The 23,355-nt window shown below is 33.7% G+C and overlaps 1 protein-coding gene across 1 annotated transcript; it reads right to left on the bottom strand.

Moving 5' to 3' along the window:
- Positions 1 to 7,491: 7,491 nt before the first annotated feature.
- Positions 7,492 to 21,003, bottom strand: RTN1 (Reticulon-like protein). Its single transcript, XM_051214275.1, has 8 exons — positions 20,564 to 21,003; positions 18,572 to 18,613; positions 16,333 to 16,528; positions 15,230 to 15,368; positions 14,332 to 14,401; positions 13,816 to 13,862; positions 11,531 to 11,589; positions 7,492 to 10,649 (listed from the first exon to the last, which is right to left on the bottom strand). The coding sequence occupies exons 1-8, from the start codon at positions 20,586 to 20,588 to the stop codon at positions 10,586 to 10,588; spliced, it is 642 nt and encodes a 213-aa protein (XP_051073551.1). The 5' UTR covers positions 20,589 to 21,003; the 3' UTR covers positions 7,492 to 10,585.
- Positions 21,004 to 23,355: the final 2,352 nt, after the last annotated feature.

Genomic DNA, 23,355 nt, shown 5'->3' with positions numbered 1-23,355 from the left:
TTAATTGTATAAGTTAGTGATAGTCATGTGTGATATGAAGTATCAAAGACCAAGGTCAACTAGTGTGGTTTTACACACTGATATTCAAACCTTGTGTCCAATATGAAATGATCAGGCCACGATGATTCGAAAATCTGCATTGAAAGTATATCTGTAACTAAGATGAGATAGCGTTTTTTTCCGGAAAAAAGGAAAAGATATTTACCATTTGTTTAGAGTACTTCAGTTGAATTCTTTGTCTTGTAGACTTAAATATTATTTCCATTGTACTATTCAAACTTGGGTTAATTTAATTTGTTAATTTATTCTCTGAAGAAGTGGCTTACACTAAGTCACGAAACATCAGAAAATCTAAAGTTTCAATCTTTCTACTCATCCGGATATTACAAATGTATTATTTCTATCAGTAACAACCTACTCGATGGGCAATTTATTTGAAATTATCAAGTCAAACCTCGGTAATGATACCACCTATGAAACATAATTAGCAATTTAGTAGGACGTTTGCAAAAATGTTCTTTAATTTGATGAGGGTTTCTGTGATGGACCGGTATAAATCAAAAAGCTGTTGAAATCTATGGAGTACTGAGAAGCTCATTCGTCTAAATGAAAGACTGTAGCCAAGTAGACTACCGAATTCCGTATCGATGATTTAAAGATATCTGAAAGTGTGTTTTTCAATCTCCTGGTTCGGTTTATTGAGGAGTAGTAAAGTTGGGTGCAATATTATGTCCATTGCTTCTTGAAGTTAAATGATTCTCAACTTGCTTTTATTTCATGAAGGTAACTATCTTTGGAAATGATTATTACTTAATAGTTTATTCATGACTTACAATAAATATGCATAGCGTAATGATCATTAGGAGATCAACACCTGAATTGTTTTTTTTCAAACTCAATTATCAAATGTTGTTTAGATACATGTTGAGCATAATCATTGTTTCTTACAATTCACAGTATGAAACATTCTCCTATTTTTAAAGTGTATATTTTCATCAAAGGGATTCACTGGTAGAATAAATTGTGGTCTCACCGTATATACTTTAGAAAAGTCAGGAACATGTATAACTTTAAGTGGCATAAGTTTTTTTAAATCTACCATTTTTAAAATATTTCACTGAACGCAATAGTATTTTATACACTGATAAATCAGTAGTAAAAGTTATCTTTTTCTCGTTTGTAGTAGTGCCTGTATCCATAGTGGTTATTCAGTTTAGTAGGAACACATTTATTTATTCTCATTTCATGGACGCTTTGACAAGTTCCATTTATGACATATTATATTGCGTAATTTTGTTGTTTATCATAACCTGAGATAGAATATGGTCAATAACGTTTCTAATATCTGATCTCGATATGCATACATTCAACTATTATTATTATTATTATTATTATTATTATTATTATTATGTCATGATTCTATAGTGACCTACTTTTATCAAAAGAACGCGATTGGTGTAATGGAAACAATTATTATTATAACTATTGTACCAGGGATTGTTTTACCGTACTTGTTTGTTTAACTGTACCAAAACACATATATTCTTCTGGTGATTGTGACCTTGCACGAATTCGGTTGCGCTCAGTAACCACACTTGTACTCCTTTGGCACGATCTCGGTATTCTTTCGATACCACGGGATCACCAACAAATACATTTCGACTACAGCCATCAACTGCCTTCTGATATTTGGCTTACGAGGGGGTCTTATCGGTTAACTGGTACGTAGTCTTCCTGTAGTGGTGATCATAGTCGACCGCGACTCGACGCCATGCTACAGTTCTATAGATTTAGCATCAAATAGCTCATATTTGCATTGTAATAAATTCCTTAATCGATATTATTAACATAACTAAACAGTTTACTTAGTACATGGTTAATTCATGAACTGTATATTTATATTCGATAATCTTGATTTTTGATTATTTCTTCAATCTAAATGGTAAGATTTTTGACCAAAAAAGTTCTTTGTATTGAATCAATATATAATGATAGGTATTCATTAATTTATTGTTAAGGTTTGTTTTTATGTTAAGAATTGAATTGATATTTGTTTTGACTTACCAAGAATACATTTGACACAGAAATGAATCAATTTCTAATCATTTTTTGCAAATGGTATAAACTGAATAAATTAACAACGAATTAAACATCTTATTTTTAACTTTGGTTACCAAGAATGAAAAGTTATTAATTACAATGTGTATTTACCAATATATAAGAGAATGTAAATATATTGAAGATTTTGAAGTGATCTTGACGAAGGTAATTGATACTAAATGTTTTCTACTTAAATTGTCATCAGCAAGGGAGTACTGGACATATTGTGGTGAATTAAAAACGTAATCGAAGCAGTTGTTCAATACTCTCCAATTTTCACTAATCCCGTTCCTCATATTTCACTATAACGAAAACCAAAAATTGGAAATATAAACAATTTGACCTTAAATTAGTACATACTTATTAGGAGGAGTTCAGTACTATGGTAAAACAGCTAACTAGTAAATTTTGCATTTCCCTAGCACCTCAATTCATCTAAGAATTAAACTAAATACCTCAAACTTTTAAACCTGAAATCAATATGCATTATATTTTTTTAAGTGGCTTGAACTGCTTTTAACACTGTATCTAGCCAGTTAGGTGATATGTACGAGATAATCTGTTTCTATTGTTCTTTATTTTGTTAAATGATTAACCTTCTCAGGCTCGTGCATTAGTAACCAAATTTTTAACTTTCTTTCAATGAATCTACAAAAAATTGAAATTTAGCCGTATAAATCTACGATGTTCTTAAAGATCGGTCAACAAAATTAATTTCTAACTTTCTTCTTCTGTTCTATACAAAAGTTTTTGATAAACGATCATCATTTCGTTTCTTTTATTCACAACATTAATATGAAAGCACTCAGAAACCAACTGCATGTTTAAGTACGTGTCTTAGGGCTACATTATTTATGTAGAAGTTATTAGTACCACCCGGACGTTCATATCAGAGGGATTTTAATCTAACTAATCGTTTAGAATATTGAACTTATTACTCCACCAATTTCCCGGATACATTTAGAACTTCGACAAAGTATGAAGTTTTACTATATCTTTTGTAAGGTGCTTGAGTACTATGAGGTTCAATTTAATGACGAAGGTACCCTTTAGTAGAATCTAGTGTGTGGAGAGTTAGGCAATGAATAAAGCGCATAAACTTCAATTAATGAGTGAAAAGCTCAAACTCCAGTTGGATAACGTCACAATCTCTCACATACGAAGGATACAGTTCCAAACTGAGTACACCAACATGCATTTTGTAAATGAGTAACATTTTAAAATTGCTAGAATTTTTATGAAGATCTTATCACCATCATCTTTTTAAAACAACCGATCGATAATATTTCTTTTTGTAACAGACAAAATAATTTATGTGAATTCTTCGTTAAATTCATTTCTAGTTATGATTGGGAATCAATAATCATTTAGACAAATGAATAAACATTCTAATCAATTGTATATGACTGATCACCATCAATAATATCAAACTAGCAAACTGTTTGTACACTCTTTATAATGGTAAAAACATTAGTTAAGTGTATGTAAATCAAAAGTTGCGTTTTACCTTGATCACTTATTACTTTCAGGTATATTATGTCATTTATCTACTTGATTTCATGAAGATTTTCAGTAAAGATATATTTCGTAACAGACTGACACAGCAGGGGCTTGATGAAACTTCTAGACAATCATTATTTCAAACGTTTTGAATTTGTGTTTATTAATTAATTATGTCTGTCAACCAACTGTATTAACACGATTCCATAAAATGTCTAAGACCTATCACAAATCTAATTACTGACAAAGTCAAGCAGTACCACTATGATTATTAGTACATATATATCTTAATCTTTACAGTTACTACAGAATTTATGCATCAAACATATTCGGTGATAAAAAGAGAAAAGGACTGGTCATAAACATTTACGGGTGGATATATGTGGTACATGATCATTGTTAAAAAAATACTGTTTAATAGTTTTAAATTAAATGCCCCTTAAACAGAAATTTTGTCACAATTCTGAGCTGCCAACTCTTCACTATAATCAAATATACGGTGGTTAATAAATAGGGTAATAGTAATATTTATCATTGGGAAATCGAATTCCGATCATAGTGTTTTGAATTGCTCAGCAATAAACATCTAACAAGACATAAAATTTACATCACTAAATCAATGAGAAAAAGAATCGAACGTTTTACATTCTTACTGATTACTCATTTGTATTAGAACACCAATGTGTAAATGTTTCATTTTTAGGTCGACCAAATTCATTATACACTGGTTTAAACTTTCGTCTTGTTAAATAAACATCGAAATGAAATCGAATTAACATTTATGAAGCTATACAGTTGTTTCTTCGTTAATAATTTGCTTGTTCTTTTTGTTGAATGACAATTACATACAACTAGATATTTAAAAAATTCTTTAACAATAACCTATAAATCATTTCACTATGGAATATTAACCACAAAAGAAATTGCTTCATCATATAGTTTGTTAGTTAGTGTCAGAGATTATTTTGATTAATTACTTTTCTAAGTTTTTTTTTAAAAAAAAATCATTTATTGTTTCATTTATTCGTATCAGCGGTATGAAAGCACTTGGCAACCAAATAACATATAAATCACTGGAAAAACTTGAGTTTTTTTAAAGCCTAACTATAACGTTTAAGTTATCAGTCAATCGATTTTCTACCAAAAAAAAAGTAAATGATTTCTGTGTACACTGATGATACAAATATGTAGAAATATTGTAGCATCTCGAAAAACTAACGACAATCATACAATAATAATAATCGATACCAAATGGACGATGTTTATTGTTCTAATTACTATTATAAGCATATCATGTTTACTGTTGATTTGTAAACAGGTGTAAATAATACCATATTTGATTCATTATCCGTCATTTGTTTGTGATCACACCCTTTTTGATGCTTTATAATAACAATATGAATTGCTTAAATTAACGATTTTTTTAGAATTTGAATATGCCAAGAATCTTGTGACGAAATTTTGTATTTTAAGTGTGAACTTGTGTTTCTAACCGTTACACTCTATGTATGATGAGAGAAAATTTATGACTATTGCCACTTTGATCATTTGTTAAAGTTTCAAGGGATTGATGAATTAATTAGAATAACTTACGACTATCAATATGGGGTTGTAGAGATTGTCAAGATTTTTGATTGAGATCATAAATCGATTGATGTTAGATCACCATTGAAAACCTGAAAGCACTGGGTTCGAATCCAGAGAGCGGGATCGTGGATGCATACTGTTGAGGAGTCCCATACTAAGACGAAATGACCGTCTAGTGCTTCCAGGTTTTCAATGGTGATCTAACATCAATCGACTAATTATCTCAATCAAAAAACGTATGACTAGTTTGCATTATTAATGTGGTATTCAATGGGATATCATTGAAAAGTGGTGAAAAATATTCAACCAGTCTCGAAATTCTCAAAAGTCCATGACCATGAATCCTTATTGTACTAAACCCAAGACCTTCACAGACCGCATGCTACAAGTATGATACTTTCACATCATGAAGTCGAAGATTCATGCTTTAGTTTACGATATACCACTATCTAGTAATCAACAACCGTTAGAAATTAGCCTGAAAATGAGTTCCTTGAAGTCCAAACCACTAGCCACCACCTAGTCAGACTCAATGAGAGTTATTATTCTCTATTCTACATTCTTTTGAACATGCGTTCTGCTCGGATCAGAGAATTCCAAAACGATGATAAGCCTTCTGAGTTAAATATCCGCTAGTTTTCAATGACTTTTTCGGCTGGCATTAGTTTGTTTATCAGAACTTTCACCTAAATCTTAATGATTAGTTTCACAGTAGTTAGGTGTCGAGTTTAATGTAATGCACTAATTCTTAATATAAAGTCACTATTTTATTAAAAGGGATCACAATATTCGTTATTTCATGTAAAATTTACCATACAATCCTTTTAGTTTTTCAATGATCACTTGTTCATCAATATACAAGGTGGCTAGTATAATGATTTTGTTAAAATATCTTTGGACAAATTTGCAATTTTACACAACACACATTGACGTAAGTAAAATGACTATTGGAAACCAGAAAGCTTTGGACAACTGTCTTGTTCTATTGTTTAATTCTACAATGCTGACTCACCTCCTGGACATGGATCGAACGCCACACGGCAATTAGTTAACATTTAGACCACTGAATTGCCATTCAACGGCATAAATTTCTAAATTCAATCAATTTGCGAGATTGAGGGATCATCATTCAATTCCATTCGTAGGCAATTTCCACAATCATAATGCGACTAACCTCATTATTCACAGCTTCTCCCTAGGACTGGGAATTCCATCTCCAAATTAGTCACTAGTAATCATACAATAATATTTCATACTTTCATATCGCGAATCGATTTTAGTTGGACGGCTGAAAACTAGCTGTTTCGTCCTTGTACGGGACTCCTCAGCAGTATCCATTCACGACTACGTCGTGGCTCAAAACTAGGATTTTTGGGCTCTCCATCGAGAACTTGAAATTCACACCACTAAGTTAGCATGCAGTCAATTTTTACGAAATGACATTTATTTTAAAGCAAATCAATAGAAAAAAACATCGAAACAGAAAGCAAACACAGATTCTTTTATATAGACCTACGTCCCATTTTTTTAATAGCACACATATTTCATAAAAAATCGTCAGTCCACGTGACCACTGACTAAAGTAACGAATTTTTTATAAGTCGAGAATTCAAATAAACTTCTATATTACGTAATAGCTGTCGCAATAATTAATTAGTTATTCATAATAAAACTAGATCAGTGTGTTATTGGATAAATCGAACTAATTTTTGGATTAATTCATTGGTGTCTTCGTTTTATTACACAAAACTCCAATGCAGACAATAGAAGATACCTGAATAAAAGTATGTAAGTGGTCTCACATTCAGTCAGCTTCTTTTAAAACGTCGAATCCCAATGTGAACATCAACACTAGGAAGTAGGTACATGTAACTGATGGGTTTCAAGTAAGACAAAATTCGTGTCCTAAATCCCACTACTAGCCAAAATACAGATCTAATAAAACTTATAACTAAATGACAATAACGAAACCATTCGTTCCGGATGCGTATACGCTAATAGAGGCTAACCAAATATAGGAATATACAATTACACGTAATTTGCCGATAGACTTAATATTATCTAACCTCTTGATACATTTTTTTATCAGCTGGACTGTTGAACTACCATTTTAATTTATATTAATTGTATACTGTTTTGATTACACATACAGAGTAGTTATAGGACTATCAGGATCAGAAAGAAAATAAAACTTGCGATCATTTTAATGTAATCTTGAATGTACTTTAACTGAGTCTAGGTTTATATTGAGAAATATTGTGACATTAAAACAAAAATAGTAAACTGTACTATTTTATAAGGAACTTTCTCACTTATTTGGCATTCGATATTATTGGCATAAGAAAAAAATATATGTAGCTGTATCAAATGATTCAAAGTATTTAGGAGTAGAAATAGTTTATTGAAAAATTGTTAGGTGTTGTAACTAGACCAAGTTAGAGCCTAGTTAGTTTGTCATGTATAATAATATATTATATATACTATTTGATTAACTGACTAACTATATGTTCAATCCAATCTTGTTTTCAGTTATTCTCTTTGTCAATTCCAAACTATGACGAATAACCATTAATTCCTGTTAAACATTTAATTACTCTAAAGAAGTTGATGTTACGAATCGATAGATAGCTATAGAATCATTGAAGACCATGAAGTATTTGACAAACCTTTTATATTAGTCTGAAACTTTTAAGCAGAACATCCTGCTTTCTGATGGACTCAAGCAAAAGAACTTCAGATCACGATACTTTTAAACCATTTGGTTAGACATTCACACTTATTATTTCACAGCTTCAGTCAATCTCGGACGAATTTCTACTCATAAATCAATCAACAAAATAGAAATAGTTTCGATAGAGATTTTTACAGGTCAGTCGAAAAACTGTCCAACCATAAAAATAACAATAATAATTACAGAAATTAGTCAATAGACAAAATTTAGTGATTCATAAGCTGACCAAAATAAATTTGGCAAACGGTCAGAGTAAGCAGCATTATGTATTTAGACACTATTAGTAAATTAATTGAACTTTGACCTCCGTCAAATACAGAATTCGAATATCAGCTCACCATTTCAAAAATGTTAATTAGAAGTTAGTTGTAAATAATGATTTTTTTTGTATAAATAGGAGCACTCATTTAAGTATTTTATAGTGCATATTAAACCATTTAAATTGGCGTCATATAAACTTCCTTCCTTATACAACGCAGAAACAATAACTATTGATCCAAATGAACTAACCATATTTAGTTTTTTTCTTTTAAAAAAAGATGTGATTATGATAGACAATAACTGAATTCTGTTAGGAATTAATAATAATTAGAGAAGTAACAAAAATGTAACTGTATTTGAAACTATCTTGACAATTAAACTTGAATATAGTTCTTTCATATAGTTCTGTATAATCAAAGTTCAGATATATATTGTCAAATAAATGACAATAGGTCGACATGTTATCCAATCCTGTTGGCTTACAAGAGAAATGAAGTTGAACATGTAAACATTAACAAGTGCAACATATTGATTAACTCAGTAATTTTTAATATTACATTTGAAAAACAGAAATATGTCCTTTTAACTAGTTTGTTTTTAAAATATGCAGAATATTAGAAGCCAAGAAAATAAATTCAGTCAGAACATACAATGTCTTTGTAAAGTTTAATACGAGATTGGTTTTCACTGGATGGACAGTTTAGTTTATACGAATTAAGTCAGAATTAGAAGTATGCAATACAGTAAACAGTGTTAGCGCTAAATCTTATGTATTATTGGTAAATAAAGATAAACTACAGAAATCCTCAAATAATTAAATGAAGCTTAATACTCTAGTCATCATCGGCTATATCAAAGTTCAATCAGAAATTCATCAGTGTTAGGTTATCTAACCTTTTTCAGTGTTTAATAAAAGTATTATATCTAGTATTTCTAGGCACTTTCTCATTTGTTTAGTGGGTGGGTACTGTATAACAGCGCATGATTTTCGCTGGAGATTTCATTTCGATCATTTGAAGCTGTTTACATGCCTTCTGAGGACATATCACTGTAAAAACCCAACTTTTCAAATGAAAAATCAAATAAGATGAAAGAGGAAATTGAATTATGCTCATCAACAAGACGTCAGAAATAAATACACTTGTACACATCTTCAAGTATCCAGATATGTCCACTTATACTGTAATTCACTAAATCCCTGTGAGTGTAAATAAATGGATTTGTTTCCAAGCACAAATAATTCCATTCTTGTTTTTAAACAAACAGGTACTACATGACACCAGTTGAAATAACCTAAGCCGAGAAGTTTAAAAGTAAGCATAATTAAACAGGGTACAAAAAAGACTAACATTAAAAAATTATTTTCTAATGAAGAAGCAACAACACTAGTTATGCAATAAATTATGAACCATATCTATTTTTGGTAAAGGGTTTCGAATGAGAACACGCTTTATGCAAATTAAAAAACGCTTACAAAAAGACTGACATTTCACTCAGCATTTAACAATAACCAGTCGAACAGTCAGTATAACAATGCAACATCAATAGTGTGTTATTACTAATGTGTCATTAAATGCTCTTCGCAAAAAACGGGAAAAAAACAACACATTTGAGTGGTGAGTGATACATGGTAAAATAACGAATAACCAGATATAAATGAAGCCAGCAAAAAGGAGTGATAAACAAGACAATAAAAACTGTAAACAACAACAAACGGGGTTCATCATGGAGAGAATTAACGACACAAGTCAAAGAAAGTACGCTAAACTGACTGAATCTTCTTGTCTGTGTATAGCTAGAAGCAAACAATATTAGCATAGGTACAAAGTTTTGCTTAACTATACGAAAACAAAATCCCAAGAAACGCTTGAAAATAATATGATAGGAAGTTTTTTGTTTAATGGTGTAAAAAGAAAGAAATCAGAAATTTATTACAATAAATAGTAATCTAAACACAGTGGAAAAAAGAAGAGATGATGATGACGGTGAATACTGATCAGTTAAACAAAAGAATGAGCAGTTCTTGCAATCCAATTTCCTCTTCCTTCTACACCAACAAATAAACTTGGGGTTTTGAAGCAGAAACCAACTACAAAAAGCATCTCGACAAACATTTATGACAACATAAATTTTCTCTTTATGAGATGAATAACGAGGTTTGAAAGGAGTTAGTTTTATTTAAACATAAAAGTATGAAGTATGAAAATTGGTAGAAAAAATTTACGTAATATAAATTAGAGAGAGGAAGAGCACAAAACTATTATACTTCTTACATGCTTTACAGTTTCATTTGTCATATTTATATAAGAAAAAGAATTATTATAAGTTAGCTTTGGAAAAAATTTATCGTTGTTCATAGAACTTGGAACGACTCGGCATGATCATTGTAGTTGGAAAATAGGCAACTTATTGTGTTTTTTCCTTTCGACCACCGCCAATAATTGGTAACTTTTCGAGATGCGTTTTAACCCTGCGAAAAAAAAGCTAATTAGTCAAGCATTCACTATGCATATAAAGGGATATTCACTTACAAACAATTCATATACGATAGGTATTAGCACATGTCTGATGACGATACATTTAAGGTTAGTACTAATAATAGTCAGTGGGCTTATTAGTGTTTGACGTAGACAAGAAATCCCCAAAATTTTAACGAGAAGCCGTGACCGGTGGGTAGTTCAACCATGTCGGGTATTGAACAAATACCATCGATGACAAAGGATAAAGGTTATACAGTAAGGTGAATTGATGAAAAAAGTGAGAACTGCTGGATGCCAGACTATCATCAGATTGTAGCTCGTTTTCAAAATGGGTTTCGTTTTGTTAGATATATAAAAGAAATATCTGGTGTAAACAATTACAGTTAAATGATACACCAAGAATGTTTTAGAACGATATCATATGTTGTGATGATGCAATTAATTTAATTTCTAAGTATCAATCAGGAGAAGCAAGAATAGTGAAAAAAGAACTCATATTTAAAATCTGCCTTCGAAATACCAGTGGAAGAAGAAATAGTACACACATTGTCCATATTCAGATGGAAAATTACTCAGCATCACACTAATTACAGTTATCATGATCGCTACAAACTGATCAACTTTACTGTTATATAATTTAATTTACTTAAACGGTAGCTATTCACAAACGTGAATCGATTTTCTTCAAACCAATAGTGAACCGATATATTTACAATACATTGGACATTAATCATGTAATGAACCAATGGTTGAAATCAATAAATTTGGCGCAGAATTCGACTACATAACAATTCCAACAAAATAGGAACTGACAGAAACAATAAATTTAAAATAAAATCATCAAAATATTATCAGTGAAAGAGTGACTTACTGTGATGATACCATATCTACTTTTGACTTCGCTAGCTCAATCATTTTATCGATTTCCGGCTGGAATTCACAAATAAAAAGAGAGTTTTTACCACCTCAAAAAACATGGAGAATTACTTTTTTATAGTCATCCAGTAATAATTAACATATAGCCCGTGGCATATTGACATATCACATCAGAAAGACAGAGAGTCATTCGCAACGTAGAACCTGGCGCGTACGTACATCGGTTCAATGGGCCATGCCGCATAAGCACGGACAGATGGAATTATTAGGTCAAATCCCATAGTAGAGGTAGTAACAGCATAAGTGGTAATAGAAAACATGAAAGATCGGAGATGTAATCCCAAAAAATATAAACTAGTGAAATAAACAAACAAGCAAAGTTTATGAGGAATGCAGAATCTTAGAATGTGGGAGAAGACAAAGTAAGAAAAGAAACAAAATGAAACTAACAAGATGGATTCAAAAGAAATGGAAATAATGTGGAAGTAATTATAATGGGAGGGAATATTTATTTATTTATTTGAACACATGAATATTGGTACAAGAGAGCGCCAATATATATGCGCCACACAATGGGAGGGAATAAACAGCGATAATATGGTTCGAGAAGGAATGAAACGGTGTGGTGGAACGAACTACTGGAATATAAAATCTAGACGATGAAGAATTAACGCATCTGGTAAACTATGTTGCAATCAACATTACAAAATAGTGTTAACATAACTTATGTGTTAAGTCTAGGTACATGTACTCAACTTCGAACTAAGTGCTTTTATGTGTACATGCTGCTAATGATAGTATCTAGCTCTCTAAATCTGAACTAGGTGAAAAGAATCCTTGAACCTGCAACTATGTTCTGAAAATTACCATTATATCAATAAACAGGAAGACTGACACAAAATGAATTCAAAGTTCAACTTGTTTAAATTATTTTGAGAAAATAATACTTCAACTTAGAGACGAAGTCTGTTTCATACTAGAAATATTGTAAATAGGAAATCTCTCAGATGAAAACGAGTATAACTAATTAATAATGTATTACCATAAAAACTCAGCTAAATCTACAATTATAGCAATAATTTCCATTGGACAGACGGAATCATCGGATAGACTGTTATTCCCTACATTTGTGAGCACAAGTTCATAATCATATTAAATCCGTGAGTAAAAAGAATGAAATATGAACATCTCTGAATAATGGTCGCGATACATTTGAAACAGAGGATTCTGAAGATCTCTAAATACCCAAAAGTTTAATAGATGAGTGCATTATAAACCTACGGCATAATTTAGGTAACAAAGATATATATATAAGTCATATTTAGATAGTGTATGAAAAACCTTTGGGTTAGGTATATTAATAATGATGGGTGCTAGGAATACACTATGATCAAGAGATCATGTCCTTGAGGAGAAACGTAAATATGATGAATCAATTAAAACTAACAAAAGAGTAAAGACGGTTAACGTAATATGGGTAAAATGTTGAAATATTGTAAACTGAAGTGGCTACGACATTTGAACTTCAGTTGACAAGCCCCAGATTCGAAGGTTGCTCCACCTATTTTAGTCTGAGCAACGAGGTAGTGTCACTGGTCTCCACACAAAGTGAGGCTCGAAACTAAATATACGGATCTGTACCTGGTAAACGAACGTTCTCACGGCGGGGGTGTTGTTTACAAAAAGCGAATGTCCGGCGCTTTAACTGGGTTGGTGGATATGGAGGACCCACCTAAGGGAGTTGGAAAACACTGATTCCAAACAAATGATGCACATGGGCTCCAGGATCCTGAGGGAACAAATGGCGTGTGAACCAGTTATTGGTCACCGGCTGTTATGCCACTGCATCTCCTGATGTTGCTCCACTGCCTTGTGGATAAGACCTTTAGGTAGAAGGCTTCGGAGGAAAACCACCTGCTTCGATCTTAGCACCCGAGCAGTATCACAGCCCATACACAAATCAAGTGACTTGTGTGGCGCATATGTATTCGGTGACCGTTTGTACCAATGTTTATGTGTTCAAATATATAAGTAAAATGAGCTCAACCAAGAGGGATGACAGATGTTGAGAAATAAAAGCGATCAAATGACAACTCGAAATCACAACGAGATAAAGTTTAACATCACATTGTTTGATATACGTCGATCACCAGGTAATAAACATACTCAGTCAGTCAGCTACAACGTAGGATCAGGCACATAATAAACATATTAACATGCATAGTTTAGTTAATAATTTCATTACGTGGTATATATGTAATTTCTGGGGGAAAAACTTACTTGGTAGCGCTCATAAAACTTCGGCACACAAAAGACGCCAAAAGTGACTGCGATGGAAACAAAAAAGAACCAAAATTAGAAGAACAATCAGTGACATTAATCTGGTACTATGTTGTAAAAGTATAGCTAGTTAGAATACCAAAACAGTGAAAAAAACATATGACTATGTGTAGATAAAACTATGGACTCAAAGCTATTGTGAGCCACTGGACATTTTGTACAGTATGCGTTTAACATTTGGAATATTATTATTAGAAATTTGCGGACTGTGAAAAATAAAGAGAGATGTCTACATAAAAAGTGGTTTGTGTTTTCAGCAAATCCCTGCCATTACTGGGATGTACCGCAACACTTAGCTTGTAGTGAAACAATATGGGAATTTCCCTCTGAGATATGAAAGTATGTGAAACCGGTATCAATCTCTCAGTGTTATTCTGATGTTTGGAGCTTAAAACAAAAAAAGCGAACAGCTTTTCGGGATGCATAAAACTGGATTATCATTAAAAAGGAACTTACATAGTATGCATAAAGTTAGGAAGTTGAACTGTGCACCAATGTATGTCAGTAGATATAACAGTACAGCGAACTGAAAATATACAAAAAATATGCTCTGTCGGTTTGTAGTAGTATATGTAGTGTGTGACATGAAAATGAAATGTCGAGATAATTATGAAAACTAGTCCCGACAAGTTCTGATTCGAATATTTCTGGACTGGTCAGAAGTTTATCCACACATCCACTAATATCTTATTTACACGTCAAGGGGTTGTCCAGATCAAAGTAGGCATAGTATGGGGATGTAAACTGAAATGTTTTAAAATTATACTTATTCCATTAAGTCACAGCTAAGTTAGTGCTAGTATTTGGATTTAATAGATAACTGGTTATTAAGTTAAATCATGTATAGTGCACCGAACTTTGAAATATATAATTTAAGAAAGTATCAATATATGAGTTCTGTAGGCTGAACAAATCATTTTCTGGTGGAAAGTGTGATAATCTACGAAGACAAGAAGGTCAAATGCATGGATTTATGCGGAGAATTCAATGTAGCTTTAGTTGAATACGTTCGCAGCACATTGAATAATTGGAGGCCAAAATAATCGTTAAGTAATCTAATGAAAAGATCAATGAAATAAACTGATTGAAAATCATAGATATTATTTTAGTCAAACTACGACCACTTTTCAGTGTTATGATACCATTTCGGTCCAAAAGTAATGAAATCTAATTCGAAAACAGTGGTAATTTCAGTTATACAAACTGGTTTATGCACTTGTGAAACAAATTTCGTTTGGTCGGGTAAGGAAGATATCTCATTAAATAACGCTGAAAGGAATTCAACAGTGAAAAATTGACAATATTCATCAATTATATACTCATTTTAAGGTTAATCAATATGAAATAAACATACTTTCACAGATGCGGCGGGGTCCGTGAGTAAGAATATTTCTCTAGTGCGTGTTAACCCTTTGTTTAAAACTTCAGTAAGACGTCGAGAAACTTTCTCTGCTTTATCTTGTGGCACAGTGATTTCTCGTTCTAGATATTCCCTACATTTAAGTGAAACAAAACATCTACTTAAGTTGGTTAAGATTAGAATTATGATATGCCAAGTGAAAGGATGTAAGTATGTAAAATTTACAAATACCTATTAAGGAAAATATAAATATATATTGTATTGTGATTTCTACCATGTTAAATAAGTGATTCATACGAGTCGTCAATAATCCTTAGATTTGTAAGAGAAGCATTAATATTTTTTGACATGGAAATCAACCGAAACTATCGAGAACTTGAAGGTTTGGAATATGTCCTGAAGATAAATGAGTAAAATGTACATATGATTCACTGAAATATCTTTAACAGTTAATCATGAATATCTCTAAGATCCAAACCAGGAAGCCTGTATTTCGCAACAAGGCTCAGTCTATTGATCAATATACTTATAGATGGACACGACATATGTGTATGGTCACTGCTCACCTATAGTACCCAGAACTTAACATTAATCTGGGTATTAAATGAATATATGTAATACGTCTTTCTAGTATTTCAGTCAGTAAATGATTGTTTCATGAGTCGACTTACAACTTCCGTTTATTTAAAATGTAAAATTTAAGATTTCGGTAACCATGAACGATGCTACAAACGAATCTACGATTAGACATCGACAGCCAATGCATGTTATTAACCTAAAATCGTGCTTAATAGCTGTACAGTAACAAAGTGAATGAAGTTTGTCCAGATTATACTTTAAGGATTGCTATGGAAATTTAAAATAAGTAGAAAACTAACGGATATTTTAATTTTTTATCTAAAGCATTCATCTTCAACCAAACAAACCCAATTAGTTTAGCACTATGAAGTTTCGATTTGGGTATGAAAATATATTTTAAATATTAACAGCAAGAGTAAAACTTCATTTACATATTTTACAAACAACCTCGTTGTTGAATGGATTGTTATACGCAAATACAAACTTACTATAAGTACCTTTAAAACACGAGAACTGACCTGACAAAATTATTTTCTGTTTTAGCCACAAAGTGATAATACATACGCAATAAGTTGACGGAAACAAGAAGGGCTAATCCGATATAAGCAATGAAGGAGATTGCAGAAAGACACATAAAACTAAATTCGACAATCAGCAAGAGAGTCAGTATGACGCCTGTTACAATTGGTTGCCGCCAGTACACGATAGAGCGTACTGTTGAAAAGATAGAGTAAAAAGAAAATATGAATAGTATTAATTGATTTTAGTCATATTAGTGAATGGCAAATATCAGGTTTAGCTAAGAGCAATACTTTTACATCACCAACATTTAGAGCTTGAATAAATTGACAATTTACTAGATTGAAAACTGTGTACCACGTTTAGTGCTAAAATAAACAAAATATCTTTTTATTAAGCAAAGTTTATTATTATTGGTATTTGAACACATAAATATTGGTACAAGAGAGCGCCAATATATATGCGCCACACAAAACGATGAGAATTCGAAGAAAAAAAGTTAAGGAGTGTAAAAAAAGATGGTGACATCGGTTGTATTATCATCTCTGTGCCCGAACACACAATGCCGAACCTCTGCATTACTGACATGGTGTTGCCACTGGATGTCAGCAATCCTTCGGAGACAACGATGATCGAACACAGAGAGTCGTCTAACGTCCTCGACTCGAAGAGGCCAGGTTTCACAAGCATAGAGCAAAACTGCTCTCACCGACGCGTTGTAGATCCGACCTTTTACAGCCAGACTAACATCACGAAGGCGCCAAAGGTGGCCCAGATTGGCATAAGCCGCTCTGGCTTTCACTATACGTGCATTGATCTCATCACTCACACCTCCACCAGCACTTATGCAGCTACCCAGATACACGAACTTCTCGATTATTTCTATCTGCTCACCATCCAGGGTGAGTACAGGATTAGAATCCCGCCAGTCTTGTAGAAGTACTTTGTGCTTCGAAGGTCCAAAGCACATACCATACCTACGGACGCTGATTGCCAACTGATTAAGTGCGGATAGCATGGCTTGGACATTATCGCACAGTAAGACAATATCATCCGCATACTCAAGGTTGAGAAGTCTTTCTCCAGGCAACAGATCCACACCATCTTTACTTACATCCATCAGAGCTGTTTCCAGAATGTCATCGATGGCAAAGTTGAAGAGGAATGGTGGGATTGGGCAACCCTGCCTAACCCCACTGCTCGAATAGAACAATGGAGAAAGGTGGTTGTATGCCCTCACTCTGCCTGAGGTGTTTGTATATAGGGCTTTTAGGATGTTAATAAACTTCTCAGGCACATCCTTCTTCAATAGACAATCCCAGAGAACAGTCCTATCCAACGAATCGAAGGCAGCCCTGATGTCAAGAAACACTACGATTGTTGGCCTTTGAAAAGTATGACGGTGTTGTAACATTTGGCGGAGGGTGAAGATATGATCAATACATCCTCCACCAGAACGAAACCCAGCCTGCTCCTCGCGAGCAAAGGTTTGACTATGATTTTGAACACGACGAGAAATCTATGACTACAGCACAGGATGTGTTTTATACATTTCACAATTTACATCTCTCATTATCGGCCTAAATATATTGGTGGAAGTATACAAAGGTGGAATATACCATCTGAACTTGCAAATGTTAGCCACAGTTTTCATAACACATTTGTACAAGTTGAAGTTAACACGATGAATAGCAAAGGAATTGAAATAATAATTCGTCTGACAATACTCAAGATCACTGCTCTAAGGTTTCCTCGAAGTTGTAAATTCAAGGTCAGTGTTTTACATATTTGGTGGCTGAACTTCAGTTACGTAATTGACCGACGATCGATGAAATCTAAAAACAAATTTTTTTGGACATTCTTTGGAATTCATAGACTACGGAAACACATCAATTGTTCATATAAACAGCTGTAGGTTATTTATTGATCGTCGCCTCAATGTAAGTGGAGCACAAAAACCTTTTTGGCCTGGACTTAACTAATTAAGGGAATAATGAAAATTTGTTCAAAAGGGGTGCATCTACCGGAAATTTACAGCGAGATGAGCGATGGTCTACTTACTTACTAGAAATATGTTTTGCGATTATGAAACTCGAGCTACCTACACAAGTGATTCCTACGTATGTCATGAAATAAAGATCACTTGAAAGGAAACACTTAACCGAAAGTAATCGAATGTATAGGCACTGCCAAATTTGTTTTGGCCTTATGAAAACATCTGCCAACAATTAGTCTTACCCTTCTCCGAAATGGGACAACCGTTTGAACAATCCATTTTACCTGAAAATATAAATGGAAGAGTAAGACGGGTGTTAAAGTGAGACAGTTTTAAAAGAGTAATTGCAGTAGTAAATGGAGAAACGCGCCAATACAAAAAACCAACTCAGATCTCTGAGAAGAACAAATGAACAGCCAAACCATGATGATATTAGAATACTGACGACTAAACGTTGCTTGAAATGGGTCATATCCCATCACAAAACCGAAGTGACATCATTTACCTGTCTATTATGTCTGTGTTTTTTTCACAATGACCCTCTTAATAGTGTTAAAATTCACTCAGAGTTTGACGATACCTTACTCGACATTTTCGAAGATTTTTATGCCACAATTTTTAAGGTGTCTGGAAAACATGCTTTACCCTATCTGAAGACACTTAACGTTGCTAGTTTTCAAGGTAGGTAAGAAGTAGTTACTCAGAAAACTTGGGATGCACTTCTTGCAACTTCCTACTCCGAATTTCGAAATATGATCTAGGGAAATTTTTGCACGACTATCGTTATGGTCACTAAAAGTGCAGTAGTCGAGCAGCATAACTTCTTACTGAACTCGTGTCTTTGAGTTAGTGTTTGACTTTTGGTAAGATTAAAAGATCCACATTGTTTTAAACAACACCGCTTTCCGCATAGGCAAGATATATAGATGTCTAGTGGAAAGTGAATACATTGCAACAATATATTAATTGTTTCTTTGCTTACAATGGAATGCATATTTATGTAGCAACTACTCAGTTTTGTGTGCTTAAGGCCCTACTCAGGCATAGTGGTGCGAAATTTATCTTACCTCCGCTAAGTTGAGCGAACCAATACTGTCATAGGGTAAATACCCTTAGCATAAATCCGCCAAATTTCATGACTATCAGTATCATAATTATCCCCCAAATAATGTGACTGCATTAGGTTAAACAATCTATGCGCAGTTAATTGACCACATTTTAAAATCTAGCCTACATCTAACCAACTATGGCGCCTTGATAAGCAAAATGCAACCACAACTATGAGCATATTCGACAGTCTAGATAAAAACCCGATAATTAAATTGAAAAACGGCTTGAAATATACTGCGTGAGCTTTAAATATTTTCATAAAGACAACAATGTCCGTGGAGTCCAGTGGGCGGTTATCGAAACAAGTTTGCTGTCGAATCCATTAAACTATTAAGTACTGACACAGCTACACAAGTCCAATAAGATTATTCAAAATGTGCATTGACAATCATGAAAAGTAGTATTGATGAATGAAACTAAAACCTTATAACCTTAAAGTCAGAGGGGATAGTTTCAGAATGAAGTAGGTTAGAATTAAAGATAACCAAAAAATAATACAGTAATAATCATACGCACTACAGTTCGAGCTATTCGAATGGCAGTTTTAGTAATCGGGACAATCAGGAAAGTAAATTGAATCGGTCTGAGAAATATCGTGATCCTGAATAACCGCTAGCTATTTGAGACAAACAAGTATGCGGTAATAGCAAAGAGGAGTGATAAACAAAAGGATTTAAAAAGACAAAAACCGTCTAGGCATGAACTAAAAGTTTTGTTTCTTTTGATTGAACAAAACCCTTGGCAATGAATCAAGTCAAGTGGTAGCCCAACGGATTATATTTAGGTGTACGGTAGCCGACTGATCAAAATGCAGATTTATTGTCATTACACACAAACTGAACACGGAGAAATTAAGTCACTCAAAGGAACGAAACTGGTGAGTTAATAGGATACGTGAATATTCCATTACTTGCCATACAGAAATATTTAAAAAGTAAGCTGAACAATTTGAAGCGTGAAGGTAAAATAACGTATACATGTGTATTTAGAACAACAGGTAGATTTGAGACAGCCACAAAGGTAACGTGATTTAAATGACAAGATATCAAGATAAAGGAGATATAGATCAAACTTAATAAGAAGGAACGTAAAGTAAACAAAAAGGTAGGTAAGTGAAACCTCACCTGGGGGAAAACCGTCAGCCAACATCGCTTAAACTCGTAATTTCCAATAGCCCGCTGAACTATTCGATGGCGAATAATGAAATTAGCCTAAGGTTGAAGAGATAAACAAAATCTAACAACCAAAAGATTTTCTGTACAATTTATACTTCTTAAATATCGCAAAAAGTGTTTTTTGCTGATTTGATTACAGAACATCTGCCTCAAGGCACTATTTAGTTCTCTGCGTCAAATGAACTTTCAGAATTTTTAATAACGAGTTCGCAAATCATGAGGTTCGTTTCATCGATAGTCCTGGATATTAAATCATAAATAAATAATCGAAGATTGACGTATATGCTATCAACGACATTGTTTTGTGTTTGTCTTATGGTGCCGAAAAATTTGCAATAAATTATATTTATTTCACGTAAGGGAATGGTCGATATCTGTCAAGAAACATGATGATTCAATATCCCGCTTCGACATATAATGGAAAGGATAAACTTATGTAATGATGGCATTGCGGTTTACAGTTTAAGCCCATTTTTAACGCCATCTTCAGTCCGCTGATATGAGAGAACCATCCTATATATGTACTTTAGACGTTGTTCCAGGTAATTGAACTTGAAAAGGTTAATTTGCATTTTGAGTGTATTGTAGTAGTAACCTTACGATATCTTAGGTGTGCTATGTATTAAAGAAGACGCTTTCTTTGTTACTGTCCTGGTATTTCATCACTGTAATCAACCGACGACTGTTTGATGTACTCATTGCACATATCGTGTTAAAAGACCGGAATGATCTGACCACAATACACTAAATTAGAGAACATATGAAAACTAGTAACGTGGAACATGTTGTCGCTGAATGACTTCAGAAACTTTAAATTGCCATATAAGGCGGACTCATAAAACGCACGTAATGTGCGATTTTGACATACTGAGAGTTTAGTCTTCGGATATACAAACAGTGGAACAATGGACGAAATGTCAGGCAGCTGAAGACAAGGATGACTGAAATGCAATACAATTAGAACGTTCACAAGTCCAAGTTCTCAGAATGACTGCCAATAGTTATTACTAAGAGAAGTTACCGACTAATTTGCCATGTAAATTTAGCGTGAACGTTCGTCTCTTGTTTCTCCAGATAAATAGTTCACTCCTTCTAAATGTAATCGAATCTTGAACTCACAACGATGACAAATTTGATTCATACATCTATCCCAAAAACACAACTACGGTGTGATGAAACTTTACAGCACACGAAATAACGAGCGATCTTCGATCCATTACGATCAATTCTTTCAAATTCATCTGCTGATAGTGATAATCTAATGAGGTATCAGAACGTGTTTTGTGGATATTATAGTAATTTTAATGGTCGAGATAATCAGTCAATTGAATCTAGACTACCATGAAAAACCTGGAAGCACTGGGCGGTCATTTCGTCCTGTTGTGGACTCCTCAGGAGTGCGCATCCAAGATCCTGTCTCGCAAGTTTCGAAACCAGAACATGTCGGTTTCGCGCGCGAACTCTTAAGCTCCGCATCACTGGGCCTGTATACAACGGTGTTAATATCTATCTGAGGAGTCCTAGAATAGGACGAACTGGCTGTCCGATGTTTCCAGGTTTTCCATTGTGGTCTGGCTTCAGATGACTAATGATATCAACCATCAAATTTTCTAATGATATGTACTTATAAATGTAAAAATCATAATACCTACCTATTTATTCTGCTTATACTACTAAACTTAAGAGACTTATTTTTTTCTTCATTTCAAGACATCGGTCAATGAATTCAATTACTTTTTGCCGACGACGTGAAACGTTGGAGAGAGATACTCAACCAAGACGATATACAGGCACTTCAGGAGGGTCTGACTCGACTTCAAAGTTAAGCAGACGATAACGGACTTACCTTTAACACTTCAAAGTGTAAAGTAGTCCATCTGCGACATGTCGCAAGCTACAGTTACAACTTAGGAAACTCCTCTCTAGTAGTATCCCAAGTCGAAAAAGATTTAGGAGTCCTGGTGCCTCATGATTTAAAGTCTTACGCTAACTGTGACAAAAATACCTTCCGAGCAAACCTTGCACTGGTAACGTTGAAGCGCATTTTTGGCCAGTTTGACGGACGAACTTTCCATACAATCTTCAATAGTTTCATCCGTCCCCATTTAGAGTACGGAAACATAGTACTCCCCCCTCACTCCAAAAGGACAAGGTCACTTTGGAGCGTATCCAGCGGCGAGCCACGAAATCAGTTCGAGGACTCAAATCTAAACCTTACGAAGAGCGCCTCCATTCACTAGACCTTTACCCATTAGAGTATAGGCGTCTTAGAGGTGATTTATTAATGGCTTATAGTATTCTTAACACTTTTGGACATCCTCTTAAACACCTACCTAAGCTTAGTTCGAATAATAACCTAAGGGGTAACACCCAGAAACTGGGAACACAACATAGCAAGACGGAATGTAGGCACAACTTCTACTCCTTAAGAGTTGTCAAAATCTGGAATTCGCTGCCGGCCGAGCTAGTCCAAGCGACTTCTCAGGAGTCCTTCAAGAGGCAACTTGACCTATTCTTAAGGACCAAGGACAGCATCACACTATGAATTACCAATTTCTTTTCCTCTTTTATTGTTAACATACCTAGGTTCCTGCCTGGAGGATTTGGTGATCCCCTGCTACTAGACACGGAAGCCTGTTGAGCAAAAGCTTCTTCTATTCCGTCCACAATCATTTGAACCATTCTTAGATTAGATCGTTATATGGGCATTGCATATTGGACAAAGTATTCCAAATCGTATT

Source organism: Schistosoma haematobium, chromosome 1 (assembly GCF_000699445.3).
Source record: "Schistosoma haematobium chromosome 1, whole genome shotgun sequence".
In the NCBI taxonomy this organism is placed as follows: Eukaryota; Metazoa; Platyhelminthes; class Trematoda; order Strigeidida; family Schistosomatidae; genus Schistosoma; species Schistosoma haematobium.
The sequence above is the reverse complement of the archived record's forward strand: the minus strand, read 5'-3'. Positions and strand labels throughout refer to the sequence as shown.